General features: G+C 36.7%; 2 protein-coding genes across 2 annotated transcripts; both read right to left on the bottom strand.

Annotated features, from left to right (window-relative positions):
• Positions 1–1,317: 1,317 nt before the first annotated feature.
• LOC147520260 (TCP-1/cpn60 chaperonin family protein) lies at positions 1,318–8,122 on the bottom strand. The gene is made up of 12 exons (XM_086591837.1): positions 8,010–8,122; positions 7,868–7,907; positions 7,725–7,775; positions 7,578–7,643; positions 7,373–7,484; positions 6,900–7,028; positions 5,127–5,198; positions 4,524–4,639; positions 4,356–4,432; positions 3,156–3,641; positions 2,353–2,668; positions 1,318–1,870 (listed from the first exon to the last, which is right to left on the bottom strand). The coding sequence occupies exons 2-12, from the start codon at positions 7,871–7,873 to the stop codon at positions 1,724–1,726; spliced, it is 1,578 nt and encodes a 525-aa protein (XP_086447963.1). The 5' UTR covers positions 7,874–7,907; positions 8,010–8,122; the 3' UTR covers positions 1,318–1,723.
• A 1,376-nt stretch (positions 8,123–9,498) lies between these two features.
• LOC147520261 (L-ascorbate oxidase homolog) lies at positions 9,499–14,937 on the bottom strand. The gene is made up of 8 exons (XM_086591838.1): positions 14,481–14,937; positions 14,279–14,388; positions 12,282–12,552; positions 11,890–11,992; positions 11,439–11,784; positions 10,440–10,805; positions 10,166–10,244; positions 9,499–9,947 (listed from the first exon to the last, which is right to left on the bottom strand). Exons 1-8 carry the CDS (start codon positions 14,613–14,615, stop codon positions 9,735–9,737), a joined length of 1,623 nt encoding a protein of 540 aa, XP_086447964.1. The 5' UTR covers positions 14,616–14,937; the 3' UTR covers positions 9,499–9,734.
• Between the last annotated feature and the right edge of the window lie 1,881 nt (positions 14,938–16,818).

Below are 16,818 nucleotides of genomic sequence, written 5' to 3' on the forward strand. Positions count from 1 at the left end.
AATTCCTTGATCCTTGGAATCAGATAAAAACAACCAACACAGGTGTGCTATTATGATAACTATGAACAAGATTAGATATACTCAAATCAGTGGAACTGATGTGAATTATGTGACGTAATATCTAACTTTCTAGCCATTATTGTTGGCTCCATATATGCAAGGATAAAGTCGCTCGATAAGGATCTGTATCAAAATCCTGATACATTCATGTACCCGGTGTATGGTTCTAAAATTTTCATTCCAAAAATGTGTCTGGAGTCTGGACACGAAGTTGATAACCCAACCCACAGTATTCTTTTGCCTTAATAAGCAGCAATAGATCATAAATTATGTAGTACGTCTGAAGGATCCCAAAATCAAAGAAACAAACTTACACGAGTTGTACACCTACGCACCATCATATTTCTTGTTTCTGTAGGAAAAATATCCATTTTGTTTGTCTCAAATAAGAGTACAATTTTTTCACTATATTCTAAGTATTACTCTTGTTCAGTGGTGGTGATATTTATATATCATTTTGACCTTTACATTTTCAGAAAGAAGGTTTAAGGTTTAATTCCCCAGACGACAAACACCGCTTGACCGCTTGTGGGCTGTGGCAACACGTATCGAATTTTAGATCCTATGAAATCCTTAGGTAGAAACGACTACTTCTGTTTCCAGTTGTTGTCTTTGTAGTCTTAGGAAGCTACGAGTATATACTACCCCAAATCCCCAATGACAATGTACTGCCACTACGATCGTACTCATGTTTAATTTTATTAAGTTCTAATCAACAAGTTATTTATGTGCGTGATTATATGAAACTAAACACACACAGACACAAAAACGAAAAAACAAACGGCCAATCTAACTAACCAACAAACTGTACATCTGTAATACCTTTGAAGGAAACAAAGAAACCTTAATGTTGAGTTTGGCATTAAAAAACTCTTCCGAGTGATGGTTTCTTTCTCACCTTAATTTGATATGAGTGTTGAATTTGACATTGGGAAGCACGAACGAGCTGGGCAATAACTGACGACACCATAAAACCGGGTCACGTGTTAGGAGAGGTTTCTAATCTTATCGATTGTTGAGAAGTGAGAACCCATCATGTATTCTTCAACAGCAATTGGCACATGAATCAACACGCAACAACAGAATTATATAAATTTGATTGCAATCAGTTGAACTTCGTCTTAGAAAAATATCAGTCAGCTGGCTATCAATCAGCTCTTCTAACTTCTCCCATTCCTAGTATCTGATTAAAAAGCATACATGCCTCGGGATTCAATTGAATGCGTATAGCAGTTAACTGTCAATCTAACAAGCAAATAACCAGAAACCCGAAGAATGAAATTCAAGTTATCGTGGTGAAGGCAAACCAAGAAGTCAGACAAAAATTCAATACTCATCCGACTAAATAATCGTCTATGATCGTACACGGCAGGACCAACTCAAAAAATTAATTACCAAAACTAACAATTCCAGTTGAAGACATCGAGATTAGGATAACATCATACAAAATTTGAAACAGCATCCAGTCCACTACTCACAAACCGCAAGAGCTAATCACCGTTAACCTGATAACGCTCATTGGCTTCATTCAACAATCAACCCAGTTACCCTTCCAATCCGCAAGCCAAGGAATTCTCCGATCTAAACTACCAGATTGTCCACTACAATAGACTATAGCAGAATCAATCTGCCCCATACACAACAAACTTAGATCCCACACGTCTCACATTCTATCTTCTCTCCTCCGTGGAGCACAGGTGATGATCTCGTCAACTCTGAGTATCATCTCAGCAGCCTCGGTTGCAGAGAGCAGAACAGCCTGCTTCACCTTAAATGCCTCTGATATCCCCAGCTTCTCCATGTCTCCCACCTGTAACAAACCAAAAGTCTAAGTTTACATAAGCAAATGGCATATATTCATATAACCAAAACCAAAGTCCAACCTCTGATCTTACTATGGCACAAGTTTAGGAAACAGTAATCTAAGAACACTGAGGCCCATTATTAACTACAGAAGGCATAAAGAGAGGACTGGAAGGATAAAAAGAAACCCCTTTGTTTTCCTTTTATGGGTAGAAAATTTGTTTCTTCAAACAATTGATAAGCGCTAGTTTGCATCCTTTGGTGTCTGGAAATAGTAACACAAGATTGGGTCCAATAATATAGACATGCACAAGTAGAAATTTGTACATTATCTGGACATAATATAATTCGTGAACGACTTAAGGCAAGAATCAAGAGTATCGACTTGAGCGGATAGGTGACATACGTCCACCTAGAATTGACCCCCAAATAATTGGTCAATAGCACAATACGAAGAAGCATCAGATACATAACACAAAGAAGACTTACAGCTCCAGTGATGACGTCAATCCCTGCAGTGCTGCCTTCCTTGTGGTGCTCAGCACGGAGCTTAGAGATCAGTTCTGCACTGTCTAACCCTGCATTGTCTGCTATTGTTGTAGGGATGGCTTGGAGGGCTTTTGAAAATGCCTCAATAGCATGAGCTTTCTTCCCAGGAGTTTTACGAGCAAGCTCATCTACTTCCTTTGCCATCACCATCTCAGGCCACCCCCCTCCCAGCAAAACTCTGCTGTCAACCACTGTCTGAGACAACACGCACAAGGCATCATGAAGAGACCTTTCAGCTTCATCGAGTACATGAAAGCTGCAAAATTCGAAGCATCTATATATTAGAACTAAAAAGTAACATTATGTAGGGATTGGATGGTGTACAATAATCAAGGACTTCTTTCACTGATGTATAGTATGTTTGAGCATATGGTGTTAACTGTGCCAAAAATTCAAGATTTGCCATGCAAATACCAATGGCCCTTCAGAAATTAGTAGAATAACGCAAAAGTTTTAATCACCCACAACATTGATCACGGTGAAGTTGAAATGTAGAGTTATAGAGTCGCACATGGTATAAAAAACATATTAACATATTGTGAGCCACATCTAAGATAACTAGGCATTGACAGGGGTCATCAGAAGACAAACCTACAATATAGCAGAACCACGAACATAAAAAACATAATTTAGTGACTACTCGAAAACAAAAATGGGTACAAATAACATATATACAGGCAAAATATGACTTCAAAAGAAGTTCATGTTTTGAAGAGGCACTAGTTGAGAAATAAAGTGTATACCTTGCGCCTCTCAGTACTATTGTACATGCTTGACCCATCTCAACACCCGAAAAATGAATCAACTTATCCTCGCCAATCATTATTTCCTCGATAAGCTTGCAATGTCCAAGTTTAACAGACTCTGGATTATCAAAAGTTGAAGCTATCTCACCACCAGTTACCAGTGCCAGGCGTTCAATTCCATCAAAATCAGCGTGCTCAATTGCAAGTATTCCTGCATCAGCAAAGAGCTCCTCGGGAAAGTTGTAGATTAACTGTCTATTAATAAAACAGTTAATCCCATGTCCTATAATCTTTTGCACCTTTTCCTTCATTTTCTCTTTTTCTGCCCCTTCAATTTGTGCAACCCTAGCCATTGAGTCCACACGAACACGAGCTCCATAGATCTTAACTTTATCGGTGTCCATAGCAGTATTTGCAACCAATATATTTGCATTTTCTATGCGCTTGGGTTGACCAATGCCTATTTTCTTGTCAAGGATAAATCTGCATACAAATAACAATATATAATAATATATCATATTGAGAAATGGGAGAAACTTAAAAAGGCTATACTAGATATAAATTATAAAAATCATTAAGCTGAAACTGGGCACACTAAAATAAATTGATCGCTTAATTTGCCGTTTTATTCACTTTCTTGGTCCAATAAAAACAGGTTTTGTTACATCAGACTCATTCAATTGTAACAAAAAGAGGTTTCATCATTTGACAGGTTTGGAAACCACATTGTCAAATTTTATCCTCCAGATTGGTTCCATCGATAAGCAGAACAGTTAAAAAGTATATCGTGGGTGTCATAACACTTCAATGTCATCTCATATCAATTAAACCATAACAGGGACAGTTGCTATTTGAACAACCTAATACTAAATATTTATTTATTTCAAGAGTTTCTACTTAACCCCTTGAACCAGGTTTGACAGACACCTATACCAGGCACAACATATTGTCACAGTATCAGTCCACTTGCAGCAAAGAGGACTTTAATCCCGCAAAATCAGGTTAAGGTTGCACCAGCCATTCGCCAAGAGATTCCAAGTGTGAAATTGATGAGATTCTAACTGAATTATGAGTAGTACTCTAATGTATAACCCATCAATTATACACAATTAAGCTGAACTACGAGGTGCAATATTAATAAGCAAAAATATGCAGCAATTATTGCCTTTTATAATTGATACACAGAATATTAATTACCCTTCATCCAGAAAGGAATCCGTCAAAGATCCACCAGGCTTCTTAATAATTTGGATGGACTCTAAGTTTGTACTGCCCTGTCAAATGCCAAGAATAGAATTAGTTGCATAAATATAAGAAAGTAAGAGAAAAAAAAAATAAATACATAAATCTTGTTTCTATAATTACCTTAAGCCTCATAACAGCGTCAACAGCAAGTTTTGCAAAGTGTTCCTTGTCCTGGGACAGTATCTTTGAACTCAAAGTTGTCATTGCGATTTTCATTAGGTCTGATTTGAACTTCTCTGCATAAATAAGAAATAGATTCAGAGTACATATACAAAATCAAACAGAAGGTTGCATAGTCGTCTATGACCACATAGACATAATTATATAGGTGAATCTACACTCTACATGATTCAGAATTTCAGATCTTACCGTTTTTTTAAGTTCTAGACTAAAGCAAACAGAAGACATGGTATCGATAGGTTTATAGTGGAATCTGAATCCAATTTTAATGTAGCAGGAAGACCATTCCAGTACAAGGATGAGTAACACGGAAAAAATAAAGTTGAAAAGAAAAGTGGATGGAAGAGTAATTGCAGTGATGCAGAAATTGAAAGAGTGAAGCAACTTTGTTACAGAGGGTCAAAAGAGAACACGAGATACACAGCTTCGGGTATGTTGGATGGAACAGGATTTTATCAGCACGAACCCCAATACTGAGGCAAGACATTCCCTTAAGCTATAGATTCCATGATAAGACGCTTGATATTCAACTGAAATCCTTACCTGCATCATCTCTATTGTCTATGACTTTCCTTAACAAAGCATTTAGTGCACATTCAGAAGCCATCCTGAAACCTATTTTACAAAACACAGAACAATCAGACATGACATTTGAAGCAATTTCTTCATGTCGCATATAGAACTAAGACAAAAAAGTTTATTCAGAAAAAAGATGCATGGTAAAGTATAAATGTTTAGTACAGGTTCTTATGAAGTGAGCATTAGAAAGGAGGAACAGTAAGGAAATGCATTGTGAAGTTACAGATCTTAACATTTTGGACAGTACTGGATCATATCATCTATTTGTTTCTATAAATATACAAACAGTGCCCCAAAAAGGCCTGTTCAGACTGGATTTCAATTTACTGAACATTCGTAGTTAATTATTGAATAGGTGCCCAACCATCTTTGGTGGGACGAATAGTCGAGTATACTGTCAGAGTTCTAAATTACTTATGGTCCTGGTAAAAAACAGAAAAAGAAAGTCAGAGAAACTCTAGATAAAAGAACTAAGGTCTTTGTTCAAGGATTCAGGATTCCTAGAAAATGGGGAGTTACGATGAAGGATATTGGAGAAGAAGAAGATGAAGAGGGAAGGGAAAGTTACCCCATCAGCTTTCTCTATTTAAGGAACATGAAAACCATTCTGTTAGAAAGTAAGTTGTTTCCCTAATTTTGATAGCTAAAAGAAAAGATCTCAAATTTTGTGGTGTTATGCATTCAGTTTAACGAGAATTGCCATTTCATTTTCACTCAATCTTCACTCTCTTTACATCAATGTTCTAAAAAACACTAGGCGGTAGTCGGACAGTGGGAGAGTGGGAGAGTGCCTAGCACCTAGCCCGTCTAGGCGCGATTTTTTTTCCTACTATATATTATGTATAGCCACAAAAACCCACTAATCAAACTTCACACATTTACAACAATTGAACTTTTAAACATTTTCAATGATTCAAATATTAAACATAAACAAAAGTACTTCTTAAAAAAGGCATAAGAGTTAAAAAGATGGCAAGTGACCTACTCAAGTTGAACTGACAAAAGAGAGGACTGGAGAATATGATCTATTTTGAGAGGGATGAAATAAAACACTCTCTTTTGATCTTTTAACAACTTGTAAGCTGCTTTTTCCTCCTAAATTTGACTGGGCTATAATTTTTTAAACTCATATTCAACTCTTAATCCTTCTTGGAACTTCTCTGGACAGTTAACCATGTTTGAACAAATAATAAATAATTAAATAATATAAAATAAAATACTTGACTGCCGAACTAGACCCGCTTAATTGACCCACCGTTTTGTGAACAGATATTATGCCTAGGCGAGAAGGTTGGGCACTGCCAAGAAGGTCGCCTAGGATGTTTTTTAGAACGCTAATTTACATGAATACCCAACTCTTTTCATGAATCGTGACTCCAGCGATCACACACAGCCTAACACTCGTATGTTCAAATTTGATTTCCCACTAGTCAAGATGAGCAAAGAATCAATCATCTTGATGCTCTGAGTGTGAAAATACTATTTGCAGATGTTTAGAACTAAACACAAAACAACATTCGGAAATTGTAATAAGACAATCTAACATACTTAAAATTGTCGTAATCAGAGGACCATGATACAACTTATTCAAAAGGGTATGTAATTATGAAACCTGTGACGTACAACCATAATCAATATGCATGAGGCAGAAAGAAAGCAATCCAAACTACATATAAATATTTGAAGTAAATTCAGTCAAGGAGGAGCTTCAGAGCAGAGATGACCAGCTTGGCTAACCTGAAATTATTGTCATAGGATGAATCTTCATAGCAACCAACTTTTCTGCTTCCCTCAGGAGCTCTCCGGCCAAAACGACAACCGAAGTAGTCCCGTCACCAACTTCATCATCCTGAACCTTAGAAATGTCTAGCAAGCATACATTAAGGCAGGACACATTCTCAACATGACAATTTAAGTGAACTCCATTTTCCCAGTTATAAATATAGATGACTAGGAGAGTTAGAGACACAATAATAACATTGTGCTCTATACCCAACTATGGTCAACAAAACAATATTTCAGCGTTCTAATGAAATATTACACTAACAAATCAAGGATGCCCCATTCACTACAAACTTAAATATACATTTTAGGGCTTGTCATATTTTTCGTATAGATTATGAGGGTCAACGTGTCTCACTCTTCATACACTTGTTAGGTGTTGACTCTAAATCCGAAACCTTAAATTACAAACTAAGGTAAAAGGATACCAACAAGAACTTTGGCGGCAGGGTTGTCAATGTGAAGAGACTTCAAGATAGTAGCCCCATCATTTGTAACAGAAATGCTGCGCCCTCTGCCTGTTGATTGTAAAATCTTGTCCTACAAACAAATAGAAAAAAAAAAAAACAAAAAAACAATATTAAGACCCCAGCAATGAAATGGAAAATAAAATGTGTAACAAAATTTTTTTACCATTCCCTTAGGTCCTAAGGTGGTCTTCAACAAATCAGCTATAGCCATGGCACCAATAAAGGAAGCCTACATTAACAAATAAAACAAAAAAGAATTAGTGCAGCGACTTTCCAATTAAATCAAATTTAAAAATTAAATAAAACTAACCATTCTAGCTCGCTCCCCTTTTTCTTCAGTGGCTTCATCTTTAAATAGATGCTGCAGTATTTTAAAACAAATTAAATTAAAACAAATCTAACAAAATCTTATTAGTCTATGACACTTTAAAAACAATATAAAAATAATCATACCGCCATGAGTTAACTTTTACAATAATGCCCGCTACTGAATCTGAAGTCGAGTAAAAAAAATGTTAGTATATATTGATCTATTTAAGAAAGTAGTAACTATAATAACAAGTCTGCAGAATAGAGAGAGAGAGAGAGTTAAAACCTTGAAATGAGAGTAGAGTATTTGCGAGTGAGAGTAAATATTTGAGTTGAGTGAAACCCAAACAAAGTAGGCGATCTATGAGAGTTGGAGTATTTTAGGGTTTTGAAATTTCGCGAAATCTCGAATTCGGGATCGTGGACTTTATTTTTTTTGTACGCAACACGAGTTTGTACCACGGGTGCCCGAACCGGCCCATATACCCAACTCCCAAGTAGGGGTGATAACTGATAAAAGGGCTAGGACAGACTAGCCCGCCCCTCAAACCATAAAAGCCCTCGTGATTGAGGGCCAGGTCGAGTAGGGTCAAGCATGAAAACTCAAGCCCTTAACCTACCCCTTAACCCTCAGTTTTGAGGTCCAAATGAAAGTCAGGTCGAGCCCGATCTAATTATACTTTACTAGTTTAATATTTTTTTGTGATTTTTTATTTATTTTTATCATACTTTGATTATGTATATCAATTTTAGTATGCAAAACTAATTCTTATATTTTTAGAAAAAAAAAAGAAAAAAAAAATAGATAGAAATGATAAAAGATGTGATATTTTTAAAACATCTACATTTTTCATACTTAACTATGTTGTTAGGTTGGATTTACTTTTATGTATGACTTATATAACTATCATTAAATCAATTACAAAAACCGTATATGTTATATTATAATTTATTCTCTATTGAAAACTAATTTAGTGATTTTTTTTATACAACTTAGATAATTACAATATAATACATAAATATAATGTAAAATAACAATAAAACGTATGAGGGCCAAATGAATACTGGTAAGGGCTTAATGAGGGCCAAGCTCATGCTTCAGAACCTAGGCTCTAGTCCGCCCCTTATAAACATGAGGGCCGGGCTGAGCCACCTCTCAAATCTGTGAGGGCCAACTTTTGAGGGCTTGATCATGCAATTTTGAGGTGAGGGTCGGGGCAGGTTGAGAGCCCTTTCGCGAGGGCCAAATTATCACCCCTAGTTCATCATCAGCCTGACAATATTACCGAAGCTGGTATGGAGGCGCTTGTCATTCTCGGAAAATAAAACGGGGTACATCAATCTGCAGGTTTATGTTCTTCGGTTACGATGAGTTTCTTTACAGTTATATTTATTCATTCAAACATGCTATCAAATTATATCGAATAGAGCTATAACCTGTGTTCAACCACAAGAAAGCCAATTATATCTTTTAAGCTCTCTTCTAGTATTCGCTAATACAGATTTATGTTTCATGTCAAGTTTTGGGTTAGCAATGCTTAATCTGCTCATGGAGGGATGATCATTACTCAAGGATATTGCTTCTGCAGTTGCGCCTACTCTCTTTTTGGATCAACCCAAAGGACTTGTTCCCTAGCTTGGTGAGCAAAATAACTATTTGCATTCCTGATAATCGTCTTCTATTATATTAAATTGGGTGGGCAATTAAGCCAACAATTAGTGGGACAAGGGTAAACAGGACAGCTGTGAGTTTGAATTGGAGCAATGAAAAAGGATGATAAAATAGTATTTCCATAACTTATAATAACATTGATGATACAGCAACATGTTGAAAAAAGAATGTGACCTTTAGTCGGGTCAATTTTAACAGTCCCTAATGGCGGGTGCCTATACTGTGCTCAGGTGCCGAGTGAGCACCCAAAATGATATTAAACAACATAACTTGTTCTCAACTCTTCATCTACCTCAACTAGTCTGGCTCCTTCCATCATTCCAAACTTTCTAGAATGGATTACAGGGGGCGGGTGTGGCGTCCAGCGGCCCTACCACAGAGACGGGCATTTCTTGGAATGGGGTACTCGTCTCTGATTGATTCCACGGGTGAATAAACACGTAAATAGAATTGTTGTCCAAGGTACTGGCGAGCCCAGAACTCTGATCTTATGTTCCACATACCCACGTTGTCAAGTGCTACATATATAGCTGTCCAGGACGTGGGGTATACCTGCGCAAGTCAAGTTGTTAGGAGCATGAAATTTAGTCCTCTACATTTAAGATTTAAGTAACTTGAGTGAAGGTCCCCTAGATCAAAAGATGAAACGAAGAAGATCCAATTCGGATCTTTTAACACGTTTTTTATCATTAAAACATACGCAGCTGACACATCCCATCACCCCAGAATAAAAAAGAAAAACAGTTGAGTAGAAGATTAGCCAATCTCACCTGAGTGGTGCAACGTGCAACAGCATCTCTGAGATTGTATTGCAGCCTACTTGATGGTGTCCATTGTCCTCCATCCATACTACAATCAGATGATACAAGCTATTATTAGCAAATAACCCAACAGAGGAATTAGCAAACAAATTGTATCCTACTATGAACAGCTTTTTAATGTTTTATGTAATGAACGCCTCAAGTAAATTTAAAATTCTGGTCAATACAAACATAGTGATTTAAGATGCATTTATGTACTACATATCTTTTATCATATTCTTACCCGACCACAAAAAAGGAGTATCCATCCAAGTGCCAGCTCTGGATCAGGCTCTCATGGTTTTCAAACACTATCTCAATATATGCTCTAAAATCAGCAGCCATGACCGCCGTGTCTTGATACAATCCCCCTCCAGTTGGATTGTCAGATATACTTTTAAGACGGAATACACCATCTATCTTGAAGAAATCAGCAAGCTTCAATGGAGTGTCAGCAGGGACAAAAGAAACACTGTTAACAGAATATCTCTGCTTTCCATTGATGAGACCAGGAGCATTGGCAAGCCTGATGGTCCTAGTAGTGTTGATGAGACCATAGTGATAAGAGCCTTGGGGATTTGGCCTTGGTCCACTTGCAGTGTTATTTGTCCTGAAAAACGTAGAAAACATTTAAGATTATTTTACGTACTGGTTTTCATGGCATAAAACGCCATTCAAACAAGTTTCTGGCAATTGTGTATGATGTATAATTTGTCAATTTCTACGTTCCCATGTTCATGAAATCCTTTCAAGGTTTAACAGATTCTGCAAACTCACAAATACATTTTATTTATCTTTTCAATATATGAACTTACTAAGTGATAGGTATTTCAATTGGTCTTGAGGACCGACCAGATTGGATTCTTTGAACTCTCTTATTTGTTTTCAGTCTTAGAACTAGTACTATGTGTATGATAATGATTATGTATCGGATCTAGCTAAATGGGGGGTAAACATGGGACGATAGACTTTTGTTTGCATTCACGTGATGTTATCAGGTATACTTCTATGTTAATCAAGTGTGATTTTGCATTAAAATAAAATCAATAAAAAAAATAAAAATATAAATGCATACATGAATATAAAGATATCTTGTAGTAGATGGCCTAGCTCGTCATGTATGTCATTCAACAAAATATATGCTCTATTAATATTGATTTAGCAATATCGTACTGTAAGCACCCCCTATGCCCCTAGTACAAAACAATCAGAGCAGCACTAGAAGAATAGAACGAAAATATACCTGATGGAACGAGCTTGGTTAAGAGACACATCAACTTGTATAGTAGGACCACCTGGGACTGGACCAGATACTGGACCAGCAGAATTACTGTACTTAAGAATGGCAGTGGTAGTGAGGACTGGTGTGGTGAATCGAGACGAGACAGCAATGTAAAAGTCCTGAGCGGGTTGATCAGCCGTCACAAGGACCGAGTAGGATTGACCAACATGAACATCTAACCACGAATATGTGGTCTGTACGGTGTGAGTCCCCTCCACTTCTGCCAGCTTCAGTTTGTGGTTCTGGAACCGAATGTTGAGTGAATTTTGGAGTCCAACATTTGATATCCTGAACCGGTAAGTTTTGCCTGTACAGTAATACACATTAGTAACGCAATATTGAAATTTGATTCCAGTACATACACAAGATGATACAGTACACAGAACACGGTAAGAAATGATAATATATGTACCTTGTTCCACTGAGAAAGATGCACCATTGGGTCCACGACCATTGATGAGAATTCCATCAGGGAAAGGAAGCTTTTTACCACGATCCAACTGTGCTTTCAAAGCCTAAATCATCAATTGTAGGTAACTTCAATATATGTTGGAAACGTTTTGGCAAACTGAACTAGGTTTTTAACAGGCTCCCATTTAGAGGACCCAATGGTCGTGGGATGGTATGAAATCTCAAAAAATCATGGAATACAATATAAACTGTATATTTTGAAAAATCAAGATCTAATATCAACATTTTCAATATATTGGCGATAAATAAATTGAAAAATCAGATGTTCAACATATCGGTCGATATTTATATTTTGGGCCTTGTAAGTGTAAGGGATTGAAATACAGTGCTTACAGTGTGGTTGGCCTTGTACCAATCTCCAATAAGAACGGTGTAATCTCCAGCAGGCTCATCGAATGGCACTGGAATTCTTGGCCTGCTAAGAATCCTTAATCCTCCAAAACCACCAGCTGCTTTGTGGAAAGCAAGAGAAGGGAAGTAGAAAAAGCTCCCAATCTGGTCTTTCACTTGGATTGTATAAGTGAAGTTTCTACCCGGAGGGATTGGACAAGTTGTCCCATAAACACCATCTTGCCATGAATTCCTCCTTTGTTGAATCCCATTCCTGTTTTGTCATAACAAATTCCATAATCATTAATCCTTAATCACATTTAGAATTGATGAGTTTGGTCAGGTTACATAATAGATTCAACTATTCAAGTATCACGCATTGCATGTGTCCTAAAAGAAAATAATTGGTTGTCCATTGAATATGTCTCTGCATCTAAAACCACCGACATTTTTTTTGGAATAATGGAGAAAAGTCACATGAATTGAGCCTCACAATATGTGATCAGAGGTTTTACCGAGCCCACTGATCCAATTCATACGGTCCTACCACTTGCAAAATCCCACCAGGCACCAACCACTAACAATTCCCATTTTTGAAATAGAGCATTTGGACATATACATACTTAATTATTGTTACTACAAATTCGCAATGCAGCATATGCATCAAAACAGGAAGATGAAAGCAATCAAGCCATCGGTTTTAATTTGCATATCCAAGGAATAACCACATCCAAGACAATCCTCTCTGCGCCTGCGTGTATAAAAAGTCAAAACAGCTTGTTGTACAGTACACTACTTGTATATAGTAAACAAGCATTCCATCAAAGCCGTGCCCACATAGTACAGGCTCGGCAAACACCAGCCACGCTACTATAAAGTTATGTACTTCTATGCCGATACTCCAATTCACATAATACAGTTTCTTTGACCGCAACTAGCAGTCTTGCGGATGAGGATGCCTAAAAATCATGTCCCAGTAATTTAACATCACCTATTTTTGTCCCACTCTTTTGTTGAACCTACTTTGAGTTCCGAGATATTAACATTTGACTTGACCCATCAATTCAAACCCATTTTAAAAGATCATTTTATCTAAATCTTACTATATTTTCGGTCTAAGCTATTTTTTTTTTTTATCAGTTAAAGCTAACGGTTGATTAGTTGATCCATGACGCAAAGATACTCAGTCAAAAGGAACCATTTAATTGAGATGTCCTTATAGTTTCAAATTACTACCAGCTGACAAGTAAGCGCTAACACAGCAATGCAATTTAACCAAATCATTTTGCCCCGCCTCTCTCATTTGGATAATTGGATATTTGGATTTATTATGGGAACTACCCTGATAGATGCACATGTAGGTTAAACACTCCCTTTATAAATTTAATGATCAATAGATGGGCAAAACAGTAAAATAAAAGGCAAAACTGTCACAAAAAATAAACTAAGAGTCGCACATAAAAAAAATATTTAAATACTATTACAGTACTGTAAGTGGGAGCCGGATTTTTTTTTAAGTAGTTAAGATTAATTTTGTGACATTTAAGTTTTAACACATGTTGGTGTAAAAGTGTAAATTGAATAACAAGAGAGTTTGGACTTCGGACTTGGGACAATGTTTAGAAAAAGAAAAGAAAAATAACTAAGTGCTTATTAAGTCAAAACTTATAGAAGTCAAGATCGACTGATCGAGTTCGAAATTGACCCAAAATATTGGAAAACAGAGATCTCTAATTCTCTACGCAAAAGCATTTGTGCCCACTAGTCCCACTATACAATAACAGCTGGAATACTTTCATGTGATATTTGTGACAGCCCGGTACGCATGATCCCATCGTTTTCAATAACGACGAAACTAATCGAAATAGTGAGTACATTCTGTGTAGTCAGTAGTCACTATTCCACTGATCAATAAATTGACAAGATAACACATACTAATACACGCAAAATTAACATAACCAAAACCATAATTAGAACTTTTTAAAATGTATGAGATTTACCATGAAAGAAGGAAAGGTTCAGGCAAATTGTTGAAAACATTAATGATAAGGTTATCGTTGGTAACAGAATGTATATCAGGCCCAGGGAACTGGCCGTTGATCAATATTCCCTGCATGGACACACGACGACATTTGTACTTTTGTATTAATAAGAGAACTAAAGAAGAGATGTACTACTACTATAAGTGACATAACTAATTACCTGTTGCCGAACACCAAGGGGATAAATGTCACCATAAGTGATGTTCCAAGAGAAGAACCTGTACGGATCTTCAGCTTTTACAACAAACAGAAGAAATGCACTGAAGAGGAAAGTTGCCGCTAAATTTAGCGGCATTTTTATACAAATATAGAAAATTTATGTTAAGAATGCGCTCTGTTCCTTTTTTTTAGGTGGTTTGGTTTGGTTTGAGAGACAAAAAAAGAGTTATAAAGAGAGAGAGGGTCTTCTAGTGTGTAGGGGAGTGAAGATGACACAATTTAAGTGCGGTACAGAAGGGGAAGGGGGTAGAAGTTGTAAAAATGAAAGAGAGAAAAAAAAATGTGGATTTAATAAAGAGTGTCGGTTGGCTGGCTGTCATGGAAGTGGGAAATGGTGGTGGGGTAGATCCGCCATACTTTTGTTTGAAAGTATTCATATCTGGACAAAACAGTGACCTGATCGAAAAACGCGGTGAGGTGAGGTGATCACTCTTGGGGTAATTTGCCCATAGACATAAATTTCAGCGGATTTTCTGAATTTCGAAACAATTGTCGAGTTTTCAATAATTCAACTCGGAATATAAGCTGTTTCACGACAGTCATGCCAGAATGTGTCGAAATTCTTGAAATATCTTATAGCTAATTTCAGTACTTCACACATAATCACATGAACAAATTTTACTCGAGAAAAGCAAAATTTCCGGGATAAATTCACCTAATCACATGAACAATCAAACACACGGGATTCGACTTTCCTGTAACTGATTATTGAGATCAAATCCCAGCAACCGTTACAAGTCACTATTGATTTAGATCCGAGATCCGTGTGTGTGCGCCGAGATCCGTGTGTATGTTGAGATCTGTAACCAAGACAATCCAAAGGTAATTTGTAATGGTTGCTGAAATTTGATCCCAGTAACCGATTACTGTATAGCTGGACTCATCAAACACACCTTATTGCCCATTAGAATGCTTGGACTGTTCTCAGCTGTACCTTTTTTTTTTCCGCTAATCTAAGCTGTACTTATTTATGTCCAGTAAAAGTCTCGCTTCTCATTTCGAAGTAAATTTGTAGGCAAAATATCTATTCACTTTTCACCCCATTTTGAATTGAATTTTGTTGGGCAAAAATGCAAATCATTGAACTTCTGTTTCATACCAAGTTCAGAAGGTACGCACTTTTGGACCCGAGCCGAGTACTGCATTTGTAATCAGGTTAACGAAACCGAGCCAATTTTACCCATGTTGGGTCCTTACTATGCAGTCATTGAAGCCTTGAAGGCACAAAGCATGTAAGCAATCCCAATGGTGCGACTTTTGGCATTTTAAAAACTAAACCTCACACTCCGTGTAAGCTACTATAACTGGTTACTCTTCCAGAGGCCATGTTGAAGCTGCCCCGTGAGTCACGGAAAGGGCATGTGCTATGTTACTTCGCCGCACATTCCAGCATCTTCCTCCATTTCACATGTCCACCTCTCAAATTTAAGAAAGGTTGGTTCATCACTTCATCTGCTGCTGCATATTAGCGTATGGTGCATTGGACATTAGGACCCACTTGAACAATTCCAACTTCATCACAAATTTGTACTTCATAAGTTTATATATAGCAAGTTCAATGAAACAAACAACAGTACCCTAAATAGTTGTCTTTCAAATTGTTTGAGGCACATAAATTAAATACCAAAAATCAGCATGGATTGCGGCATAAATTGTTAAGGTTATCACTAATTGAGTGTCAATTAGGAATAATCATGTAGTTTTGCAAGTGTTATATTTCGCGTGAATAAGGTAATTAGATTAGATATGACCCACATTGGTCGAGCAGGTATGTCTATATCACACAGATCATTAACAACGCAGTTACGCAGACATGGCAATTATCGGATTGTTATATAAAGATAAAAAACAGCGACTCGGGTGATTGCATCCCATATCCAAAAATACTTTAGCGAGAGAGAAAAAATAAAATAAAATAAATACATATAGACATGAAACTTAAGAAATTTTATTAGGGTTTAGGGACTAACAGATTTCCTAGTTGTAAGATACTAAGATACAACCGCTACGAGAAAAAATGTTTTTTTTTTACCGCTATCAGTTTTGGAGGTATCCTAATATTTTTGAAAAATGAGAATCATTCCTATTTGCAACGAGTATTGGGTTCATCCAACTAACCCATCTTCAATATATAGAAAAACGAAAGGTTGAGTGAATAGTGAATGTGCGTGGACGTAGGGGCATTTTGGTCATTTCATAGTTTATTATTAATTTTTTAGAGGCAAAATAGTAAAATAGTAATTTAATATTTATAAATTTTTAAAAAAAAATTAAAAAAA

Source organism: Coptis chinensis, chromosome 2 (genome assembly GCF_015680905.1).
Source record: "Coptis chinensis isolate HL-2020 chromosome 2, ASM1568090v1, whole genome shotgun sequence".
Classification (NCBI taxonomy): Eukaryota; Viridiplantae; Streptophyta; class Magnoliopsida; order Ranunculales; family Ranunculaceae; genus Coptis; species Coptis chinensis.